At 39.4% G+C, this 25,336-nt stretch overlaps 1 protein-coding gene across 1 annotated transcript in view; it reads right to left on the bottom strand.

Annotated features, from left to right (window-relative positions):
• The window catches only part of LOC148828113 (latent-transforming growth factor beta-binding protein 2-like), a 131,047-nt gene extending 109,160 nt beyond the window's left edge, over window positions 1-21,887 (bottom strand). The window contains exons 1-2 of the mRNA XM_088925771.1: window positions 20,681-21,887; window positions 14,031-14,101 (exon numbers count right to left, since the gene is read on the bottom strand). Coding sequence (XP_088781897.1) covers window positions 14,031-14,101; window positions 20,681-21,213 — 604 coding nt within the window. The 5' untranslated portion in view covers window positions 21,214-21,887. The remainder of the gene's footprint in view (window positions 1-14,030; window positions 14,102-20,680) is intronic.
• Between the last annotated feature and the right edge of the window lie 3,449 nt (window positions 21,888-25,336).

The following is a 25,336-nucleotide window of genomic DNA, read 5'->3' as shown; positions in this document are numbered from 1 at the left end:
TTGGAATTAAAAATTATTGATCTAAAATATTTGCCTAAATGTTGTGCATTTAAAAGGGATCCGGTCAGAAATTGCTGTTCCTTAAGCAAATACCACAAAGCAAAATTTTGGTGAAAACTATAAAGTACCACACAAAGCCTAATAATATCCAATATTAAAGAAAGGAAGTAAAAGAGTCATATAGAAAGCCACATAAGAAAAAGGTCCGCTTGTACAACAAATGTATTTAAATTTGCAAAACTGTCCACATGAGAGAGTATAATCTGGCATTTTATATTTAAAAAATAATCCATAAATTAGAAACCTGAGAACTGTTCTGAAGGCTTTTAAGCAAGTCTCTACAAGTCTCTACCCATGCAGTGCTGCAAAAATCCCACATGAGTAAAAGACAAAATACAAATGCAGACCTCGAGTATGTTATCCGGGAGAAAAAAAGTCTGCTTTACTGTAACAGTGTGAGGGGAAGGGTGAGTTCACCTAGCAAAACCTAGAACATATGTAATGCCAGACTGTAGCAGGACTTGGCTACCTGGCCTGGAACAGGAGAAGTGTCAAAAGCCGGATGAAAAATAACACTGTTTGACTGCCTAATAATGCATTGCCGTTAAGGTACACCTTGCATGAGCTGATCCTTCTGCTTTGATGTCAAATTGATCTAATAAGTTCAAATTTCATCTTGTTGAAGGGCAACCCATGCTCTGATGAAATCCCTACTCTCAAAGCCTGTTAGGTTTGGGGCAGTCTTCAAATCACATTGATCAGGCTCAAGGCACCAATGTACAGTAGACGGCGATTATCAACCATGGAGCTTGCTGAAGACATGAGTCTACCGGGTCTCATAGTCCTGTTTTGCACTGTCACAAAGATGTGACTCCCAGAGTGCCTTGAGAGCGTTCCCAACAGCAAGGAACCAGCCGTTGGTGATCCATCAGTGGAGTAGTCGGTAGGGCTCTGGACTTCAGCACACAGGGGCTTGGGTTCAAATCTAAGGTTGCTGTGACCTGCTGCTGTACCCCTGAGCAATCACTCCATTAAACACTCGGCTGTATGAATTGGTGCTCGTCAGGTCATCATCATAAATCAGAATTTGTTCTTGATCGATTTGTCGGGTTAAATAAAAGGTTAAAAAAACACATGGGCTGCAGGAGTCTATTGATCCTGGGTCTGACCACATATTCTATATTTAAAAATACCACAGCAGTGTCAAGAGTGCTCAGTTGTACATGGTATGCATTAATTTTGTCCCATTCAGTGGTGTGACCTCTGACAAAGGCTTATCCCTGTTACTCAAGTTTTCTAACCCACTTCTTCTCCTAAAGGATTTCCCTCTTTTTTCCCCCCCAAACATGCATCAAATAAAACATAAGAACAAAATTTTTGTTTGAAAAAAACTAAATTGAAACACAGCTAGAAACAGTGGCCTTCCGTTAAACCATGCTAGTCGAGGTATTTTCCCAAGCGAGATAATATTTTTAAGTAAATGTGAAGATCGTGGGTTTTGTCCTAATCCCATGTATTGTAACTATAAGGTTTTCCCCATCATGTACTGTACTCCTATTAGCTTCATAGTTTCCCTCATGCTTGGTGGGATAGTTTGTTTTTACCTTCAACTGACCCAGGACATTATGCACTTTATGTTTGGCTACACTTTATCACACATTTCACTGCGCCTTCTAACTCCCCGCTAAACTTTTAATAAGTGATGTGTTGAAACACATTGTGATGAAAAATATTTTCCCTGTGTGCAATGCAGATTAATGGAGAAGTGTGTGTGCGCACACACATACACACCAAAAACACACGTGCTTTTAAAACCAGAAAATAATAGCAAAACAACTTCCATATGTCTGCGGAAGACATTTAGAGGGGAAAATGATATATAACATGCCATATGTTCTGCAGAACTGAGCTCTTGGCAATAATGAAATTTTTCTCTGAGGAAGTATGTGATTTGCTCATCTTGTATCAAAACCACCCCAACTTTATGATCTCCTCACAGTGGCTTACTACTGACTGAACTACAAATAGCCTGATTTCTGCACAATCCCCATTGCTTCATGCTAATTAAAAAGAAAGTAATGAAAATTCAAAGGTTATTAATTTATGTATGGCTGTTGGTATTTTACAGAATACAAAACATACCCCACATGGCTATGACAAAGTTAATATTAGACGCAAGAAAGCAACTATTTGGCAGTCAACCAGCAACAAAATTGCTTTTATTTTTTTCTTTCTACTCTGATTTGAGCTGCTGTTTAAAAAATAAAATTGTTTTACCATGTATTATTGGTACAGATGTATTTACAGTATTTCAGACATGGGATGAAGGTGTGACTTTAAAGCTCTACTAAATTCTTCTGACAACCTGTTAATCAGTAAGAACCAAGGTTTCCCAACTTTAACCTAGTTAACAAATGCCACTTACTACTCATTGTTACAACCTACAGGATCTTCAATAAAATGATTGGATTATTGTGCCGGTTAAATCAAAGTTCTACAATGGCAGTATAGAACCATGGTTTCTAACTCATGCCTCGAAGGTTCCTTGAGGAATCTTTCTCCCAGGATAGGTGACTGAGGCTCACAGCCATTAGCACAACACACACTGTCACTACCTTGACTTCAAACATTTCAGTAATTTTGTGTGATGCACAAACTGAAATCAAATCACTTATTTTAGACAACTTATTTGGTACTTTAGTGCTGTTCAGTGTACATCAGGGCTTGTCTGTGTGTGTAATGCCTCTTTACCTTCAGAGTTTTTTTCCGGCCATTACTCACCAGTAATCATTTTTAGTTATTACTCACCAGAGAGGGGAGGCAGGACAAAAAGGCTGCCAATCGGTTGCCCGATTTAACTGAGTGGCAGAGTTTGGCTCTAACAGGCAGAGATATTTAAGATCTAATCAATTTTGGCAGAGATGACAGTTTTCTTTTTTACAATAACAGCTCTAAATTATAGATATTTTGGATACCTGTCACGATTATAGTCCCCCCTCCTAAAGGGTGCTCCAGCCCTTTCACTCAAGACTTTATTCTCTGCACCTGTTTCCCATTCCCAGCCCACCTTAAAAGCCAGGCGCTGACGCTCATCCGGGCTCTGCATCTGATTTCCATATCGTGCGAGTCCGGGACCTGGAAGCGCCTGGTCCCGTTAAGGTTTTAACCTCTGTTCCCGTTCCTGTTCCCCGTCCGCCGGTTCCGACCCGGCCTTCGTGGTTTTTATCTTGTTCTGATGGATCTCCTGGTTTTGGACTTACCCTTGCGTTTTGGATTATCCCTAAGGACTACTCTCTCGGATTGTTCGCCTCGGCCACACCTTCCCCGTGCACCAGCGCACCTTGGACACGCCCCCCTGTCTTCAGCCCCGTATTCCTGCATGACGTTTCCCTAGTGTTCCCCCACTTCTTCAGATTGTGTCGTCCGCATAGGGTCCGGAAAGAACTGTTCGTTACAATACCTAAGAGTTTATATTTGACAGTGACAAAAGACGCCTTCAATGCAGCACAATTACATGTTCCGAAGAATTATATCATTGTTGGCTTTTATTGTTCGCAGTAAACAGAGGTCATAGGATACTCGAATCCAGGTATCGTCTTTTTGAATCACAATATTAATTCCACGATGCAAAACATCGAGGAGGGTTTTTTTTTTATTTAACCATGTTTGCATTCCAGTGAAGTTTTTTTTTCCATATAGAAGTTTCTCATATAATTTCCTCTTCAATCAGAAGACAAAATTAGAAAAATCAATCTTGATGACAAAGGTAGCTTAGATGAACTATTGTAGTTAGTAACCGGAAGATCAGTCCAAAGTGGACTGAATGGCATTTGAGGCAGAGACTGAAAACAGCTGGCTTCTAAACAGCAGCAAAGGTTTGTCTAACAAATTAAGCGCATCCAGCCCCTAACCTCAATAACAAAGTGTGCTGGCCATGGTTTGTATCGATTACAGAGCTGTCTAACGGCCTACAAAGCTCTCCTGACAGTCAGCCAGAGTTATGACACTGAACTGGTAACCGCTTAACCTCCTAGGTTTTCACCGAAGCCCTGAAAAACAGTCCTTTCTGACACAGTACTGCACAGAGGTCTGTACTGTAATTATTTCGTTTCCCGCTGAACCACATACCTAGAAGAATCCAAGATACATACAGAGCTGCCACTACACACATACTGTAAAAAACACACCTGAAGTGAAAAGGCGAATGCTTTCACACATAAGCAGCAAATGTTTTTTTTTCTTGATATATTCTGCAAATGATCTCATTTTTAAGACCCGATTTAAAGGCAAGATTGTGGTCAAACATTTATCCACATTGAAAAGAATCCAAACCTTGCTTTCCAGTGGTATATGATTAGATCTCTGCTTTGCATCTTGTGCTAGCCACTGATTTTAAATATTTTCTTAGCAACTGAAAAGCTTGTAAGCATATGTTGGGAACACAGGTGAATTGAGTAATTAAGACTAAATGTACTTACAAAGGATACAAAAATGAATGAACCGTTTTTACAGTATATTACGCACAGTGAGTCTTTTTTCTCTCAGTGCTTACAGCCCAGGAGGCCCCGCTAGCCTTGGCTGTCTAAAACATTTTCGGAACCTGCTGAAACTATTTGTTTCACCACAATTGTGTGTATATAGTTTAAATAGTAATATAATGTGAGCAACAGGACAGTGGTGGGGACTCGGTCCTTAATGAATCTTAAATTGATACACAATAAGTGTTGCAAAATGAAAAGAGTAAGTGTTAACTGGAAGGTAAAGCTACAGTATATCACCCTGCAACTCACAACTGGCAACCCTTTAAAGCTAAGTACCTATGATTCTGGCCAGTAGCTGGATGGGAGACCTCCTGGGAAAGCTAAGGTTGCTGCTGGAAGAGGTGCTAGGGGGCGCTCACCCTGCAGTCTGTGGGGGTCCTAATGCCCCAGTATAGTGATGAGGACACTATACTGTAAAAAGAAGCGATCCTTCAGACGAGATGTTAAACTGAGGTCCTGACTCTCCCTGATCATTAAAAATCCCATAGTGTTGAAAAGAGTAAAGGCAATAATTCCAGTGTCCTGGCCAAATGTCCCCCTTGACCTTTTCTAGTCATGGCCTCCTAATAATCCCCATCTATAAATTGGCTTCATCCCTCTCTTCTGTTAAGCTTTTGAGTGAAGTGTCCAGAAAAGTGCTATATAAGTGTAATAAATTAATTATTAACTGCTAAATCATTGCCATTATGATACTTGAAGTGCTCCACACCATTTTTAATTGTCATTCTTTAAATCAGACACCGACATTTAAATATCCCCTTCCTGTATCAGATTTTTTTTATTAAAGTCTCCTGTTTTTTACTTAAACAGAACTGCATAATGCATCTCCTGAAGGGGACGAGAGAAACATCTCTAAAAAAAAATAAGCAGCGAATCGTCCACACCAACTCCGCCAACGACAGCAGCATCCAGAAGAGGAAGTATCACTTTAGCATCACTAATCCTGTGGAGGCTTTTTCTTTTTTCTTGTTTAACAGATTTCAAACCAAACTACTTCTGCATATGTTCAGCATGACGTTACTTAAATGAAGTAACTGTTACACTGCATTTGGCCAAGCAACCGGCACTTGAAACTAAACATACAAGATTACTAATGGTGTCTCCAAAGTGGAAGGTTTTAATCTTTCTCTAATAGCAGTGTGGATATGATCAAATTAAGTAAGAATTCTGTACGAGGGTGAGATTGTCTTTTGGACAGAGAAGCAGACTTTATGCATGAAAAGTTATTTTAAGGTTGGATGGGGCCCTAAGCAGCTCAGCAGGCCAAGGAAAGCTGGAAAGCAATCAAAAAGAAACTCCTTTCTACCGCCTTTCATTCCGTCAATCATTAGGTCTTCAAGAAAGCTTGGAAGCGATTTTACCTTTATTTTTTTGCAAAAAGATGTATTTTCAAAACTGCCACCCTATGGTAAGCAGGATATTTACTTCTTTCCAGGTTATAATCCTGGTCTCTGTGGTCCACTTTGGCAAAGGTTTTTCTACACTTAGCTGCTTTTAGCGAAATATCGCACATAATAAAATAAAATGGACCACATTATGGGTTTAAACTGTTCCAGTCTGCCATGCTGACTAAACTGTAATTACACACAATAAAAATGGAATCGATGTATAGTTAGTGGAGTACAACCAAAGCATTTTTACACAGTTGTGCTCATTATATATAAGATGAAGGCTTAATCTGTGTATAAAGTTAGCCTTTATAATAACTTGGGATGGACTTGATGGATGAGTTTATCGCAGCAACTGCGTGGTGACCACAGAGACCCTATTATTCCAGTCCTACATTCCATTCAGCCTATAAAGATTAAGTCACATTTCTCCTTAACTCATCAAACATCCATGGTATAAAAGTAGGAGGAGAATCCCTTCCCCAAAATTCCTGATTTACTGTGATTCAGTAAGCCACTGCTTGTTCTTCATCTTGGGAGAAACCCAATGAAATTCTATGGTTCTGGCTGGCTGGTTAGAATGTGAAGTGTAATATGTCCACAGGGATTTTGGGACCTCACAGGACAGAGCAATAAAGATGAAAATAAAGCAAGTTTTGTTCCCTTTCCCCAGACAGGGAGAATGAAGAAGAGGAGACTGGCTCCTCCGGCCCGCCCACCCATTGAGCTGTTCATCCTTTGGAGTGCTTTAAGCACTACAGCTGCGTGCAGCAGTACCCACAAGCCTTCTGCCATCCTACTGTCACGCCCTCTGCATCTAGAGGGTGATCCTACTCTGTCCTGTTCCTACAGTAGTTTCCCTGTGCTTTTCTTGTCCTTCTGGTGTGTCTTTGTGTGGGGCTATATAATTCTGGGTCACCCTTTGCTCCTCGCTCAGCATTGAGCATCTCCTCCGCGGCCTGAGGGCAAAGGTTTCTACCCGACACTGTCTGACCTCCTGAGCCCGAGCTAAACCCCATTTTGCTGCTATGCATAAGGTCTTTATTTCTCTCCTGGCCATTCCACAGCGTGCCTTTCCGACATCCGTGACACCTACAAGCCACAGATTGTTCCATTTCTCTTGGGAGCAAAAGACCTTTGGTGCACTAATCCCAAACTGAAAATGCAAGACTCCCAACGTCTGTAACTTACAGCCCACCTCACACTTGAATCACCTTGGAACAAGTAATAGGTTTATTCCATGCTGAAAAAAAGAAGAAAGAGAACACAACGTTTCGGCCGTGGAGCCTTCTTCAGGTGTCACACCTGAAGAAGGCTCCACGGCCGAAACGTTGTGTTCTCTTTCTTCTTTTTTTCAGCATGGAATAAACCTATTACTTGTTCCTTTGCAGCCTACGCATGCTGACGCAGCTACCCACCTGAACTACTTGAATCACCTTTACCAGCTGAGCCATACTGGAGCTCCAGTAAAGCAAGACCGTTCTCAGACTGGTGCTAATGGGCCAAAACCTTCCATATACTTTCTCTGAAGTTAAAACGTGCACAGTTAAAAATGCACTGGCCTGGAGATCCCTATTAAATAACTACACATGTTTTAAGGGCTTGGTTCGCTGATAATTAAATAACTGTTTCATATACACAGCATATTATCTGAGTTACAATATTATGTAAGTGGAAGAACAGATGTGAGTGCCAGTATTTTTCATTTTTGGACTATGAACACATGAACACTTGTGGTCTCATGTGTTTAGAATCTAATCTGGGATTAAATTTTTCTCCCACCCATTCATTACTAACAAATTGTAAATATAGCATGCAATGAGGTTTCTGTTGGACAAACCCAAGAAGCCACTGACAAAGACAAACTGGTACTTGATGTGAGATTTTTACTGATGATTGGAAAGTGGGTCAAATCAATTTGGTTCGGTCTTCCATTGTCATTTAGTTCCTGAACTGAAAAAGGAGATAACCCATGTGCATAAAATAGATTTTATACTTTTCTAACAATTAAGATAGATTTTCCTATTGGGAATGCAAATTATTATGCACCATCTCGACAACCAAAATCGACGTTCATGTTAAAATTTAAAGGGCTCGAAACAGAATAATATGTGTGCTTGCTAAAAATAGGGTTGGAATTATGCAATATCAAACACCTGAATAATGTGTGTCTTTAAATAAAGTGGACTATTATATCAATAAGTTATTTTCCACCTCTGGCCCCTTAAGAAATCCAAATGAAAGGCAACCAAACATTTAAGAATTTCCTTTTTTATTTCACTTGGCTGCAAAAGCTTTGAGTATTTAAGACTCAAATCAAGCACCCATGGTGATTTATTATAGTGAGCTGAGGAATTTCTGTAATCTTAGAAAGCCTGAGACATCAGCTCTCTGCTATTATTAATCAAGGTGCACAGTATTATCACTCCCCATCATTCCAGGCTGGTCTAAACCTGTTAGATTTCAAGCACAATGCACATCTGCAACACTACTGAACTCCCCACCTCCCCCCCCCTTGGGTACAACAATAACAATTAGAAAACAACCCTAATTGCAATTAATACATGGAAATGGCAAGAAGTTCAGTTACCAGAGTAGCCAAGATGCTCAATGAAAAATAATACATCTCATTGGGAAAGAGTTTTTAATTAGCTACAGTTATGAAATCTCCCACCATTAAGCGCCTATCCAGTTGGCATTTTAAAAATGTGAAAAATTGTTTTTTAGTGTAAGTTCTTTAACAAAATTAGTCCCCCCTGCAAAGCACCAGGTGAAAGACAGGTATGTTTTAAATGTGCTGACCACAGTGGCTACTCTTTGGAAATGCAATGGCTGCTGAGCCCATTTAGTTGAAATTCTATATAGACGTCCTTAACAGCAACCCCTGCCATACTGCCACGCCTGGAAGGTTACTGATTCATTAGACACTTTACAGGGAAAAAGCATATCTTCAGGTAGATCCACTAACTGAACACACAAAGCAGGTCTCTGGGCATCATTCTCCTTTCAAAATGAAGGCCTTTCAAAAGGGTCATTTCTTCATGATTAACTTTCTCCTTTTGCTCATTGCAATGTACCCTGCTGTAAAGTGTCTAACACAGCAGTGCAGTAGTCTGCTAGACATTTACCAGATTTTAGGCTTGTCTTCCTCTCCATTTGACAGAATTTGCCCAAATTGAAATCGGTTTCTGGCCACAAAGCACTAAAGCACTCAGGATAGTATGTAATTGGTTCTATTTTTACATGTGGGCCTGCTGCTCCTGGTGTGAAAGGGTGTTTTTTTTTTAAAGAACAGATGTAAAACTGCTGCAGCAGACCTCACCGACGCACAAAATGCAAACTCCTTTTCAAAGGAGTGCACTGAACTGCATGGAAACATGAAATGTAAAGAATCAGCCATTTAAACAAAAAGGAAGCACCAAATATACAGTATACCTTGGTTTATACAGCTTAATCCTCATTAGTTATAATTACCGATTTTATAAGATGCCCCCTTAATACAGGTCTTTAGCAGGATGTTTTGTTTCCAGCACTACAAGATGACAACTATATTTAGGCAGTGCCAGTATCATTAGTGCCCTATTTTATTAATCCCAGTGGGAGGACACCAATTGAATTTACCATGGCTCACCGTTACAAATAAAAAGGAACGGCATAGTTCCTGGAGTGCCACCCATTTGGAAGCTAGACAACTTTGCTTTTCATTTCTGGAAATTAGCACCAAATGTGTGTTTACTGGTTCCAACCCAAAAGGTCAGTTCTGATGTCATTCTCTGAGACAAATTTACACCACAATTACTTACTTTTACTTAAGTTCCTGTATTTGAAACCATAATCGCTTCCATCAGATATCATTTGGCAGTCCTCTTTAAAAAAAAAAACAGAACTTTGTTTTTTTACCAAAAAATGCATCTGAGAACTGAAAATGTCTCAGGTGAAGGATTTTACAGTTCGATTTCTGCTCAAAGACCACTTTTACATAAGTCGCCTTAAGTAAAGCAATTAAAGACTGCCGTCTTAGAAAAACAAGTGCTATTGTACTTCAGTGTACTGCAGTTCAGACTGTTGCAGGGCTTATTGGTCTTCAAAACTGCTGAGTCACTACCTTAATTTATCTGATATAATGAGAAACCAGGACATTTTAGAAGAGGGAGAAACAGGTGGTGACTTTCTTGGATATCCATATTTAAACAACTTTCAATTGTAACAGGAACTAATAATAAATAAGATTAGAAAGTCTTAAAAGGAGATAATAAAGGCTATCTCTGGACTGATACCAGCTTTACGATGTCCATCTGCTCTAGCAGAGTATAAACTGAGCTTTGCTAATAATCGTAATAGTTTGTTCTATGAACTGAGTTTTAGGAATAAGGTAGACCAGGTTTCAGAAACCTGGCTTCTCATAAAAGAATTAAGAGCAGTGCCTAAACAATGTTTTAATATACAAACATTTTAGGAGTTCAACACTGAAAATGATTTCACAGCTCCCCAAGGCACTGTCGAGTTATTTCTTATGCATGCAGTCGTCTCCTTTATAAAAAAAATATACACAAGCGGCTGACTTTTTAGAAACGTTTTTATTTTTTTGTGTATTACTCCTCCTCCAAAATGGGTTTCAACTGCTGTGGTTAATTATCGCACTGATTAAAAAAAAAATACATATTAGAGTACTGTATGCCCAACATTTTCTACATTAGATGTCATGCTTTGCAGATGAATGAATGTCCTTTTGTTCTGTGCTCTGATCCCTGTTCTGTCTTCCACTTTCTCCACTGGGAATGCCGTTTAAACGGCTCTTTTTAAAGAATCCATGATGGATATCAAGAAACAAGAAATGAAAGCCACAAACCTCCAGCTCTGCAGGGAAACCTCCAGTGCCAGGAGATACCATGTGGACCCAGATACAAATTTCCTTTGTCTCTCTTTTGACTGCAACTACTGAAGAAGCGAGGGGATTAAGGACATTTCTCTTTCAAATTATCAGTGACAACCTGGCAGCTAGAATTTCATCCCCCTTCGCACAGGTCTTTAATCTCTCGCTTTATGTTATTGTGCTTCAGCAGCCAGTGTGCCTTTAAAAAAAAAAAAAAACATCCATCTTTTTAATAACATTTCGAGGTTTCTGGACAGGCATCAAACCACCTCCTATCTATACAATGCCACAGCAGCAATTTGGCTTCATTTGACCAACTGCATGATTTAGAACAGGGGCCATTGTAACGACTTAACTTAGGACACCAGATCCTCCAAACTGAAAGAAGCTTATTACAGATATTTTCAAAAGATCAAAATCTTATAGTATTAAGCAAAACTCCCAGAGCTATGTACACTGGGTTCCACTAGCGCTTTACCATTTTGGAATAGGCACTGTTCAATTCTTTTCTGTTCATACTGTATTTCAGTTGGTTCTTTTCACTTCTTTTCTAAGCATGCTCTGTGAACGGTCCCCCAATATGAAAACCTCTGCGTTTCATCTTTCAAAGGGCCCAATTTTTTTACATTTTCGAGTGGAGAATTCCCAATGTGGTGGAGGTCTCAACAATGAGTGCTACCAGAGCAGCCCATCTCACCGAGTTGGCGCTGGTCTGGGTCATTGCAGGAGCTACTTTGCTTACTGGATGGTCTCACCTGGGTGTGGGCCAAACAAGTAAAAGAGACCAGATGGTGCAGTGTGTTTAAAGTATGAGGTCTGAAGAGGTTCTTTATTTTCTTTTCAGTTCAAAATATTTGCCAGCTTTTTTTTTTTTGTGTGGCGACTCCTGTTCCACTCTCCATTTTAACTTATGGAATTCTTGAGCACTATTCTTGATAATAAGCGGTTCATGTGCTTGTGTCCATCCTTCTGTACAAGGAAGAAGAAAGACATAAAGGAACCATCCCTCTAGTACCACGGCAGTCACATGCTGGGATGAAAAGGTCTCTCTGGGGGGACGTCTACAGCTGTCATTCTCCATCAACAAAGCCCACAACCACACAACTGCATTTAGGACTGGCAAATATGCTCATCAAAGGTTGAATTCACTTATTAAATGCCTTATTTTCTCCCTTTTGTGAATTAATTTTGATATAATGCCTTTAACATGCCAGATATTACTGTGCTAGCAAAACGCAAGAGCAAAAGAAAAAGTTTAGGGCTGGATGAAAGATTGGTATAGTGACTTGCAGTATATGACAAGATACTTCTGTATCTTTGCACGGTTATTAATTAAAAAGAGAGGTGAATATCTATATACAGGGTATTGTCATTCAATTACCTTTTCTACTTGTGTAGCCCTGCATAGCTTTGCATTTCTTTCTGGAATCCCCATAAAAACCGGACTACTAAAAACAGCTAAAAAAATTACTTCCTTAATGACAATTGGCAGACCCTACATACATCTTATGAAACCTGATCATAAATCAACGAAGAACTGCAATTGGTAATTCAAGGAACCGGCACTTTCTTTATTTATTGTGGCTGAGCAAACACTTACAACTGCTCCCAATCTGGGAAACTAAACTAAAAAAAGGCCCAGCACCACCTGAATATTTTTCCCCACATTTTCGCTGAATGTCATTCTGTTCAGTAACTTCTCATATTTTGGGTTTAAACGAAGTTGAAAAAAGTATTCTTTTCATTTTCTTAAGATCACACTTGGACTGAGTTCTAAAAACTCAGATTTCACATCAGGGAAAAAAAGGCATTCATGACATTTTGCAAAACAAAGCTATGAACATCAAAAATATTTCTTTTTCTTGCCCATTGGCAGTGAAGGCAAAGAAAGTTCTGGGTTCTAACCTTAAAAGTATAGATAAGGTAATCCAACAAAGTAACAGGTTCTCAAAACAACCAGATATTGAGAATTTCAAAGAAGTCTTTGCTGGTGGTTACTGTATGTTTGAAATATTCTTTTCTGCCTTCAAAAAATTGGACAACAACAACTTGAAACCCACAAATCCATAAAAGAAAAAATCTATTTACCACATTAGATGAGGGCAGTGGATTCACTCTTTAATTACTCAGTTTTGAGACGCTTTTTCCCTGCAAGCTAGCGGCACTATGAAAACTTCTCTTGTCAAACTTCCATAAGAATTTGCGAAGGACCCTTGTGAGAGGTCGTTAAAATTTTATTGCTGTACTACGCTGGACAGCAGTATTTTCCACCTCAGTGTTGCTTATCTTCATTGTTTCGACAGCATTTTTGCACTGGTATGAGAAATGAAAACCAGTGCGCTGCTATTTTATCAAGTGCCTGGAATTGTCAACATTCTCCAAAGCAGAGGAAAGGCAAACTGACTGACGGCCAGTGATCCAAACGGCCAGTGAATGCTTTGTTTCTTATGAAAATTGGAAAGTTTGCCGACTTTGGAGAAACTCCATGAATGCAAATAGTACTGTGAAAAACGTGTAAATACAGTATAGAGGGGGTTTTGCTTCGGACATCTGAGAAAATTCATTGTGTTCCAGACGCTTCTCGGAATAAAGATTCTTGTTCATTGGTGCCCTTTTCCACATTAAGTGCATCATAAATCTTCAAACTTCACCGTACAATTAAGAGTCTTGTTAGTGCAGAGCCACAGTACGTAATGCTCTAAAAACAAGTTAGTCTACAGAAAAAGGACACAGTTTTCTGTTATTTTAAAATGCTCTCTGATTTGGGTCTGTGATTTCAACTGGTCGGGTTTATTTCCTCATTCGTTAAATTTCTTCCTACTGTGCTGGCTCATTACTGTTAGCAGCTGTATTCCTCAGATTCCATAAGCTCAGATGTATACACGTTGGGCATAAATACAGCTTTAGTTTCTGTCTAACAAAAACTAGATTTTTTTTTAAAAAGTAGTTTCCACTGCCTTTCGCAGAATCTCGTTTTACTTACTTGTGCTTGTACTCACTTTCCACCATGGCCTGTTTTGACCACCTTTCTCCAAGTGAACGTACGGTTGAATCAGAAGGGGTTGTCTGGATATCTCGAGATGAGACACAATTCCATCTTTCGTCTTCAGCACACCTCATAACTCAACTTGTAGCATCAGTAGGGATCCAAACAGAAAGTATCTCCTACTCTGCTCATCTTTGTTTAGAGAGTGAAAAGTGGTGGCAAAATCCATTTTTTATACTTACGCTTTATGCATCGATTTGTCCCTGGTGCTATAGCCCATCCTGAACAGCAATGTCCTCCGCACACATTGGGCCTAGAAAGAAAAGATCAAAAGATCAAAATGGACTTGCCAGGTCTGTCCTGTACATACAAAATTTACAACCAGAAGCAATACATGGTCAGAGCTGATCTGATAAAGTCTGCCTGTTTGCAGTTCTCTTAAATCAGAAAAGTTAACTCCACATCTGAAACCAAAAGATACCTTAGAGACACATAAGTGCATGTAATTCAATTACACCCAATATTTAAGCAAAGAATGTAACTCCACCAGGAACTCTGTAATACGACCATTCAATTATGTTCTATATACAGTACAGCAGTGTCATAAACTGAAAGAATGGAAGGTTATGTGACCTTTCAGGAAAAACAGCGTGAGGGCGATAAAGCACCCTATGCAATACATAAATCTCCAGGCACAGGAAATATGACAAGTTACAAACTGCAATACTGAAGCCCAAAACCAGATTGTTTACATGGTTATGAGCAACGGAACTATGCTTACTCATTTATAGGCCACTTTAGCAGGATATGAAAAACTGATTTCAGTGAACTACGCAGTCAGGCTGGGCGTCTCTGAATTCCACAAACCTGTATTAAAAGCATGGTACAAGCCAGCATTACGTTAACATTTCGCATGAAACTAAGCAGATGTACATTTCAAACTGACAAGCTGCATAAATGCCCTGGGATAAAGTCCCAAGCATTTCTCACGGGGAAAGCAAAGTTCAGTACCTTAAAAAAGGCAAGTGGCATCACTGTACAAAATGTCAAAAAATATACCATCAGTAAAATGACCACAGGCTAGTGATACGCGTGGCCATCATCATAAGCAGTACGTCCGTGATGAACACTTTCAACCAGTTTGCAGATGCAGTCTTGTGGGATTCTGTCCCATTTCTTTTGAAGACTCTGAAAAAGCATGTGACTGGTCTCTGAGCCCTAAATGTATTTATACTGTATATACACACACGTCACCCTCCAGCTCCTATGACAAATGTTCAATGGGTCTCAAGTCTGGAATGTAGGGCCTTCAGACAGGTCAAAGAGTTTATTGCTTCCTGTACGTAATTTTGGAATACAGTGGTTATTTCAATAATGGAAAATGTCTCCTCTCTCTATATATAAATTGTGTGGTTTTCCAAGCTGCAAAAGGCTGCAGTAAATGCTAGACTAATAAATACTGCAAGATTAAAAGATTATTAGCTTTCCGTAAGTGGTTAAATTTCTGTCATTGAAAAAAGTCATTGCCATTGAACGCCATTGGGTGAAATCATGTAGACACCTCAGCGCTCCAGGAACAATGTTGGTGCACCTTGCAATAGATGCTGTGGAATATGGTTCACATGCTTTAAAGACTGATAAATACATCAGCTACACCTAGAACATAAATCTGCAAACTTATAGTATGATTAAACCAATCTTGATTATTTTTTGAGTGGATCACCTATTCCTCGGTTTATGTTTGCTTATAATACAATAATAATGCTCATAATAAAAAAAAAATACAAATGTAATGTCATTACCAGGTAGATGTTAAAAGGCTAAATAGGCCAAATGCTAGTTTTAAAAGACTGTATATAGAGGACATAGGATTGGTTAATGCACTTGTTTTGAGTCAGTATAGTTTTTGCACAGAGGCCCTGCAAAATTAAGCTTTCAAGTCTCCTCTTTCTTCCACTGCAAAAAACACATTTCATGCAACTTAATGCATTAAAAGTTGAGCAATAACACAGCATTTCCATTTTCCCTAACCCCCCAGTTTATCAACAAGCATGCTGTGTACACAGTACACCTTCTGTGTGTTCAAAGAGCCTCCGAGTCCTTTATACAAATGCAGATGAAAACTTCTGTTTTGAATGAGACATTTTTAAATAAAAAGCACTTGTAGCCTTTTTCAAATTGTCTTCATACCAACCAGCTGTATTTATTTCATATCTAATGAGCAAAACGTGTCCCAGAGCCTGACAAACATTTCACCAAAGGTTTATAACAGTTCACCGAAGGTTCAAAACAACAACATTCTATGATCAGTTGTTTTTCAGAAAATAACAAAACCAGGAGGAATACATGGGCTGCGGCACTTGCTAATCACTCAGTCAGCCTACCATTTGGCAAACATGACTCCATCACTCTGCCAAGACCTGGTTATTTTCTAGAGGCTGTTGTGTTAAGACTAACATGGAACAAAGGCATGGATTGCTTTCATTGAGTTTTATTTACTCATTATTACTGTCATGCAAGGCCTCTCTTATTCCACATTCCTATTGTACAAACTTACAAGGAACATTAAAAAGCCATATTGAATAATATGTACACTCAAATACAAAACGGTAGCATATGTAGATAAAATACCGCAGAATCTGAATACATGAGATTACACAATAAAGCAAAGACAAAATGCAACATATAGCAGCTACATTGAGGGAAGTAAAGATTTTGAATAGGATATTCCCATGCTGCAAGAATGCAAGATACAAATCACACAAGAACAACAAAAGGTGATCATGACTAGATCTTTTTCAGCCCTATAAGAGTAATGCAAAGATTTTAGTGTGAGGAATTCTAGTCTAGATAGCCATTAAAACCCTCATCAGTCATTTTGATTTTCATCCCCTATTTTGGAACAACATCTTTTATTATACAGCTATACATGCAAAGGAGAGATGAAGACATTCTCAATAAGAAGCACTTGCTGGATCATCTGCTCTTTTTTTAAAACTTCATGCCCATAGCACTGACAACTAAGCTAGACAAAGACACAGACAGGCATCTGTTTCACTACAAGATCATTTACTGGCAAGCTAAAAGGAATCCAGTTGCCCTGACCAAAGACACTCATACATATTGAAACCCATTGAACTATGGTGCCACAGCCAGGGGAATCCTGGTCATATTCACCTAATGACATGAGCCCACATTCACACTAGTGATATCTGGTCTCTAGGAATCCCCTGTCTTACTGATTGAGCCCCATGGTAGCCAGACAAAATCATGTAAAGCATTTTTGTATAAATGCTCTAAAGGCAGATACGATCCAATATCTCGTTTTTAAAGGCATAGAAAACTGCTGTGTATTAATTGTTCCAGCTTATTAACACAGATATTGAAACCAGCCTACTAGTCTTTTGTGCAAGAGTACAGGTATACTGCAAATTCTCTCTCCCTGGGGGCAAGAATATCAGACATCAGCATACAGACACATTGACAAAAGGGGGGCCAATTACCGAAAGGAAATTTGTCATTAATGTTCAGTTGAAGAATGACTAAGAAATATTCACTTACAAGCAGATTTGTTTCTTAAAAGAAATGAGTCAGATGGTGACTGAATGCATGCCTTGTCAAGTACCAATGTTCCCTACAGTGTATGACTACTTTTTTTGCTGTTACTGCTTAGAATGTTATTCAAATATTTCACAAGATTCATCAAATGGCAATTAAAACAGGAATGCAGGACTTGGATTTCCCAACGTGGCATATTCCAAATCATTTATTAGAATCCATGTGTTTCATAAGAGAAGCGTGTATGTACTGTATTATTGCATTTTATTCCTTTTATTTGGAAAAAACAACCACAACAATTCCCACTAAATCTTGACATATTTTCAGAAACCTGGATAAGCTCCATAACTGGATGTTTCCTGGTTTGATTAAGTATGATAATGACAAGGATGGGCCTGCACAGTGGCACAGTGGTTGGCACTTTATAACAGCACTGGGTCCCTGGGTGCTCTCTGCATGGAGTTTTTATTTTTGCCCCGTTTTTGCCCCATGGGGTCTTTCCAGGTGCTCTGGTTTCCTCCCACAGTGCAAAAACATACTGGTAGGTTAATTTGCATGGGTGCCTCTGTGGCTAAGGATCTGTGCCTGTGGCTGGAAGGTTGCTGGTTCATATCCCATGGCCAGCAGAGGAATCCTACTCTGTTGGGCCCCTGAGCAAGGCCCTTAACCCCAGCTGCTCCAGGGGCGCCGTACAAATGGCTGACCCCAAACTTCTCTTCCTGTCTGTGTGTCTGATTAAGAGCAAGTTGTGGTATGTGAATAGACAATTCCTAATACAAGAAATGTTATATGGCCAATAAAGTGATCTCATCTTCTCTGGGAAAACTGACCCTGGTGTGAGTGTGCCTGTCTGTATCTGAGCCCTGCAATGCACTGGCATCACATCCAGAGTGTATTCTGTATTCTGCACCTGTTGCTTGCTGGCTCTGGCTCTCCTGCGACCCTAAATTGGGTAACTGTAAACCTGAAGTGTTAAGAAATTGGATGAATGGAATAACAAGATGCGTTTTAATTATATTTAAAAGGCATGCATGATGAATCCAGCATGATTGTTTTTAAACTGCCACCTGTGGCAGTTTTGGGGGTTTCCGATGGAAACGAAATATGAATTTCATTCTAAGAATTAAAAAAACAAAACAAAACAAGAGGACAGAAACTGACCGATCTTGCTAGATCACCTGCCAGTAGCTTATAGGTATGAGGATCCTACCCAGACATGTCTACAAGATGGCTAGGAATTAGCTTCAATTTAAATAACTACCTACTGTATACAGTACGTTTCATGGAGTTTCATACAAAGTTAAGGGAGGAGGTCAGATCCTAATCTTGCCCACTTACACCTACCTACAGAACATATAAATAGTACTATCTTACTCGTTTTCTCTGAAACCTAAAGGATTGTAGAAGTGTGGAACAAGCTATCCAACCATGTTGTTAAAGTTGATACCCTGGTTTCTTTCGGTAAATGACTGGATGGGATCCTTGGATCAATTCGTTTCTAACTCCTAGATGGGCTAGACATGCCGAAAGTCATCATTCATAACCGTTCATATGTTTACTTTCGCATCCCTCCCTTCACTCCATCTTAACCCTTGAAGCAGATCCCTGCCTCATGCCTCAAGAAGGGACAGGTCCAACAGGCTCATGTCCATGAAGATTTCATTCTTACAGACGTTTTCTGCCAGGCAAGTACAGTACCAAACTACTGAACTATCATCATCATCAACTCCCACAACACACAGTTAAAATAACTAACTGAAATTTGTTTGGCTTAGGTACAAAGAGCTTGGTGTGAAATCAGATACCAAAATGCTTCCATTGTACAGTTTTCAGGTTAGCTGCTTGATTCTTCTGCAAGTGATGGGTATATCGTTTTCATTGCAAGGCTACATTATTTCAAATTTCGGATGTACTGCTCAGCTGCACATGGTTTAATTTACTGAGGAGTACAAATACAAATCATAGAAACAATCCAGGGGGTCCGATTGAGGAAAAAAACAAATGACAGAACTCTTGGGATTTGGGGTATCGTGTTGAAACCTAAGAAGAACAAGGGGTTGAGATCAGTTACAGGAGTTGAAGAATCTGTGCTACAACCAATGGGCAGATGGACTACATGAGAAAACAAGTGAGCAGTACAGAGTTTGAGCTTTCTCAATTAAATCCCTAAACAGGAATTAAACAAAGGCATTTTACCTGCAAACCTGTAATATAATAACCAGCTAATCTCTCTCTGTAAAGCTTTTAGAGACGTGTTACGTTTATGGACAGTAATCCATCATTCCTTGTCATCCATATGTCTCCCTTAGTTAACATTCCCCCCCCCAAAAGAAATCTTGGATTTTGTCACATGGCTTTTCCCGTTTGATTGGGATCAAATCAGACCTTTCACCCTCCTGCCAATTACATATTCAAAGCCCATCACACAATGATGCCTGTCAGTTAGACACAAGCTTATTTCCATCTTCATACCAGAAACCAGTCATTCACTACTTTGTTTCCATTTGTGGCAATTTGGTGAGTGGATCAAAATTTTCATTAATTTATCATCCTCTTGTCCGCTGCACTGTTGCATATGAACTATGCATAAATTAACAAGGACAAAGGGCTGTTTACTATGACCTGCTGTTGGATCTTCCCTCCCCCCAATGTAGATGTTCTACATTAAAAGAAGAACTTGGAATTAATGCAAAAAATAGATTAGCAGTAAGGGTTAAAATGGAAAATACTGCTTAGCACGCTTCAGAAAAATGTTATTTTTTTATGTTTGCATTTGCAAACTGCTGTCAAAAGCCCTTCTTAAAATTTAAAAAAGCAGCAAAAATGCCAACATTCAAACAACAGTCTTTTTGTGAATACATATGCACAATGCAATCCTCACACAAACATGTAATTCATACATCTGCAAAAAATAAGGCATAATACACTTAAATGTAGCAGAATTTCCATATTAGAATTGTGTAATTTATTTAAAACACAAAAAAACATGATTGTTGGGAAAGCTAACCAAGTGTATTCTGATTTTCCCTGACATCCCACAGTCCCACTGACATTTGTACCTACTTAACTTTTTACCTCACCCTTGAAGGCTGATTTGAACAATGCATAGATTATTCCTGGCAGCGCGTTCAGCGTCTGTCATTCAAAGACTTGACAATATTTAACATTTCAGCATGATATTAGACTACAGACAATGTACATTAGATCTAAGTCTGCATAGTCCACATCATAAATCTCTTATCCAATTAATCATTGAATAATTGATTACTAAATGTGCATATTAATATAATATTAGCAGGGAGCCCGCTGGACAAAGAGGGGGAAATCACCTTACCCAAGTAGACGCCTCGAACCTGCAGCCCTGTGTTTGGAGTCTCCGTTGGTAACAGGGCTCTGCCTGGAATTGATCCGGGCTCTGTGTTGGGATGGATAAATCACTCGCTGTTTCGTGGACACTCGCGTGTCGTCCCGGGTTAAGGTTAAGGTAGCGTTGCCGTGATGGGTCACAGCATCCTTTTCTTGTAGTGCAACGGGGCTGCTGCTTCCCACGACCGTCGTGTGTCTGTTTCCTTGCGTTGACGGGGCATTTCTGCTCTGGGGTAAACGAGGCTGAGTCCCCCTTCCTATGTGCGAGCTATTCTGGTGTGTCCGGTAGGAGGTTACGCTTGGTGGTCTGGCAGAGTAGCCGTCTTTGGTTACCTCTGCACTGTCCCCCTGACTCCTGGGTCGCGCTCGACCCTGGTCCCAGAGAGTGCGAGTGTTTGCGCTGTCCTGCTTTCCACCTGTCAAATCCCTCTGAGTGTCACACATTCGTACCAGTAGTACAACAGTTAATACCCTCAGAATTAAAGTGCCCAGTCGGTCCATTTTAAACGTCGAAACAAAACAACCCACAGAAGCAATTATCCAATATCAGGCTGAAATAGCAGCTGGTTTCAATTACGCTTAACAAGATTCACTTTTTACGAAAGTCACCCGCATTCATAACCTCTCTGTGGGTACTGCAGGGTTTTAAAAAATCGTCAACAAAAAATAACTGGCGAACGAGAGAAGGGTAGTTTGATTCCGTCGTTTCATAATGCACAGGTAGACGCTCATTACACAGTTACTGAACTTTTGTACCACTCGTCAGATTCTAAAAGACTTTTTTCCAAGCACGACTTGTTTCTATAAAATCAATTTAAAATAATATATATAACATAGCTCTGTAAAATGAAAAGTTTAGCGCCTGTGGCGTAAATCATTGGTACACTTTTGTGCTTATCCGCCTGTAAAATCTCATGTTCCTTCTCCAAAGTTAAAAGGCAACTGCAGAGATGCGATCGAAAGGCTAAAGCAGTCCCACAGCTCCGAGTGAAAGTTTTCCTTGCAGTTTAAATCCAGCGAGCGCAGATGTGACCACCTCCTTGGATCTGAAGTCACCGGGAAATTTTTGAGGGTTTGCATGGGTTTTATTTTCGGAAACTCCCACTTTTTTGTCTTTTTGATTCTTGCATGCTTAAGAGACGCTCAGCCCCCTGAAGCCAGTCGCTCTCTCTCTCGCTCTCTCTCACTCTCTGTAGTTGGGAAAACGATGCAATAAAATTTAAATAGGAACAAATAGATTAAAATGGGGATTTTTAAACGTGTTTTTGGCAACACCCGCTTTTGCACAGATAGATGGATTAACCCCTTGGGGTGGAACCAAAATTATGTCAAGGAGCAGATGCATCCCCTCCACTAAAACTTTTAAATATACATGTGTAAAAAGTCGCGAACGATGCGGCTTGGTACTGGCAATCCAGCGGTTTAAGGATTATTTACTGTATTTGATGAGGGTCAAGAGGCAAAAACAGTCTAATTACAGCAGAAAGAGCGCATCTCACGGGTGTTTGGATTAATAGTTCAAACATCCACTCAGTGCGTATTCAAAATAAAGGCATTTGTGAATCTTTGCTAGACAGTCTCTACATTTTGGTGGAATTCGCTTAAATCAGAAGGCAAAGAACTTGTGCCAAGAAAGTGTAACGCAATTTAGATAACAAATCATCGCTTTGTTAGCAAGAGCCCAGATGTATTTTTCAACAATTCAACAAACTACTATGTGCTGCCTTTTTTTCCCCCACGTTTTTCAGCGCGGTCTTAGAACAATGTGCCACATTCTTTTGACGTTGCTGAACAGAAGTCCAATAATTTTACTCATGCAGTAAATCCTAAATGTATTTTCACTTTAATTAATAGTTTTGAAAAGGTAAAGTATGATAAGCATGTGTAAGTGACATCTGGTTTGTGCCGGTGCTGTTTCACAAATACTTGACCTGATTATTTCTTTCTCTGAATACACATGGTAACCATATAACGTGTAGGAATTTGAACTGCAATTTCACTGCCTCCGGCGTTGTTTTTAAGTATGGTTTGGATCGGTAACAAAGAAATTATCTGAGCTATAGTTTTTGTTTTTATGCTATTTTTCTTTAGAAATATGTGATTATCATTTATTGTTCGTGTTGCATTAGGTAACATTTAAAAAGCAGATATTAGAAATAAAGTAGATGATCGCGTACGAGATTATCTGAGCCCACTGACATATATTATAGCAGAATCTCGGTTTCGGTTTTGGTGTCGTCCTCATCACACCTCCTGCTAATCTAGACAGGTGAGGTGTTTCGATTCACAATGGCAGTAGACGTGAGTCAGAAACTCACCCGCAGGCTATCCTGATGCATGTGCCCAGACAAATTAATGAACATAATCTTTAATCCACCCCCAAAAAACCTTCTGCATAAATCAGCCCCTTCTCGTGGCGAGTGCTGTCTCGCAGTGCTTCAAGATGTGGCGTTTGGAGCAGGGAAACGAGAGCGGTCAATTAAGACCTCAACCATGCCTAGTGTTCAAACAGCGGGCACTCACAGGGAACTTTACAGTCCATCCGTCTACATGGTGAATATACATTTTCTAGAAAAGTACATTTTTGATGCGTTGGTGAAACGCGTTACTCCGCTGAGGGAGAGAGAAGGCGTTTTTATAAACCATTAAGGTGAAGAATTGCAGCACAGAAAGAGGTAGTACTGTACAGTTGTAGAATTTCGAGTCCTTGTCCTTTTCTCTAGCCTTTCTTTTAATTGGGGGAGGTCAAAACTTCTGAAAATGACCAAAAACCATCGCACACAATAGGAATCCATTTTGATAAGGTATAATATGGCTTTGTTTGGGCACAACAAGTTGATTGTTGATACAAAACGTATAATCAACTCTTGATATCCAGCTGACAGCTTCTTAAACTGGAAAAGCCAATTAAATACCAATCAAACAGTTTATTTTCATAATCCTGTAGCAGTTGGTTATTTTGTTGAAGACAACAATAAAAATAAGAGCTGACTGTGATTAGTATTTTTTTCCTTTGCTAAGAATGCTTTTCTAAATAAACATCCCAATACCCCATTTCAGATCCAAACTTAAAACATATTGTTCCAGCATTACTCTGGTAATGTAATACTCTGAGGAATAAATGAAGAATGAGCAATGGTTTCAATTCAATATCAATTTTAATAGTCAGGACTGAAATCAGGTACTGTATGTTAAAATAGACCACCCATTGCCAGACTGGGCTCTGTCCAGAGTTGCCTAGGTTTGGTTTTCTGTTAATACACAAGCCAAGTGCCAGGTTTTAAGAAATTTCTCTGTCTGGTATGGTTGAAAACGTCTGGTTGTGATAAAAGTGAAATAAAAGTTGTCTGGTAGCATCTGGTTCCTTTTCTACCAACCTTCTTCTTTAGTCAGTCACTTAAAACGTTCAGAACAACACACAGTCGACCAAGCCTCACTACATTATAAAACATTTTATAAAGTTTTATTGAACCACATCGTGAAAACATGTTTATGGAGGCTGGATCATATTCCGAGCTTTATAATTAATAATAATTCCCTTGAAATAAAAGTTTGTAATCTCAGGATTTGCAGTCCATTAATGATTTGGCTTCTTAAGTCCCAGAAAGAGCCTGCAATATCAACAGCTTAAGACTGAGGGTGGTCTTGTAAAAATGATAACCCACAATTTCAAAGTAACACATTTTGGTTTTGTGTTACAGACAATGTGTAACACAAACAGTGGTGTGGTGGGCAAGGCTTAATGAATTTGAAAATATGGTTGTCAGTAAAATGAGGACGAATTAGCTGGTAGAAAGTGAAATAATGTGATACGAGGTTCAGACAGTAGAATCTTCCATTGATTCTTAAGTTACTGTACCTGTGATAATTAGCATTCAAATACTCATCTCTGAGTATCTTGGCGTAACCATTCTTACTCTTCAGAGAGGACGGGAACAGCAGTCGCTTGAGAGTCATTACGCAAACCTTTTGAGAGTGACAACAATGGGGTGAAGAAAAGGAGTTGCATAGCACTTGCATGTGTTTGTAATGAGGCCTGTTTATAATGAAGTGTAAATGAATGATGGGCATCACTAATGAAAGGGGCAGGGAGTAAAGTCTAGAGGAGATCACTGTGTACACTTCCACAATCGCCAAATGCCCCCTCCCCTCCCACTGCCTTCAGTGCAGAGGATGAGGGGAAAAAAAATCCTTTTGTGTTTAGCAGCTAGGGCCCTTTCCATCAAATCACTCTTCACTCCTTTTGCCTCACCATCACCGATAGGAAGAAAGCTAAGAAAAAGCTAGCAAGAAGACCAAAAGTAAAGGAATGTCTTGGTTCTGTCCAACTTTCACTGTAGCAGTATTGTTTTCTGACATTCCAACATTCAAATGCTAAATTAAAACTGTAGCATAGTTTCTCATGGGTTTAATTATAAAACTAACAACTGAAATGCAATGCAATGACAACAATCATGAGAGCAGAGTACATTTTCAGACCACAAACTGAATTGTAATTATGATACAGGAATATACCCAGAAGTTCTAGCCAAATGAAAGAACTTCAAATGAAACCCTTTGTCAGCAGGGAAAATGTGCTGAAGTTAACACTTTTTAAAGGTTTGAGTGTAGGAGAACATTAGAG

Source organism: Atractosteus spatula, chromosome 9 (genome assembly GCF_055471065.1).
Source record: "Atractosteus spatula isolate fAtrSpa1 chromosome 9, fAtrSpa1.hap1, whole genome shotgun sequence".
Lineage (NCBI taxonomy): Eukaryota > Metazoa > Chordata > Actinopteri > Semionotiformes > Lepisosteidae > Atractosteus > Atractosteus spatula.
This window is presented reverse-complemented; position numbering and strand designations above follow the sequence as displayed.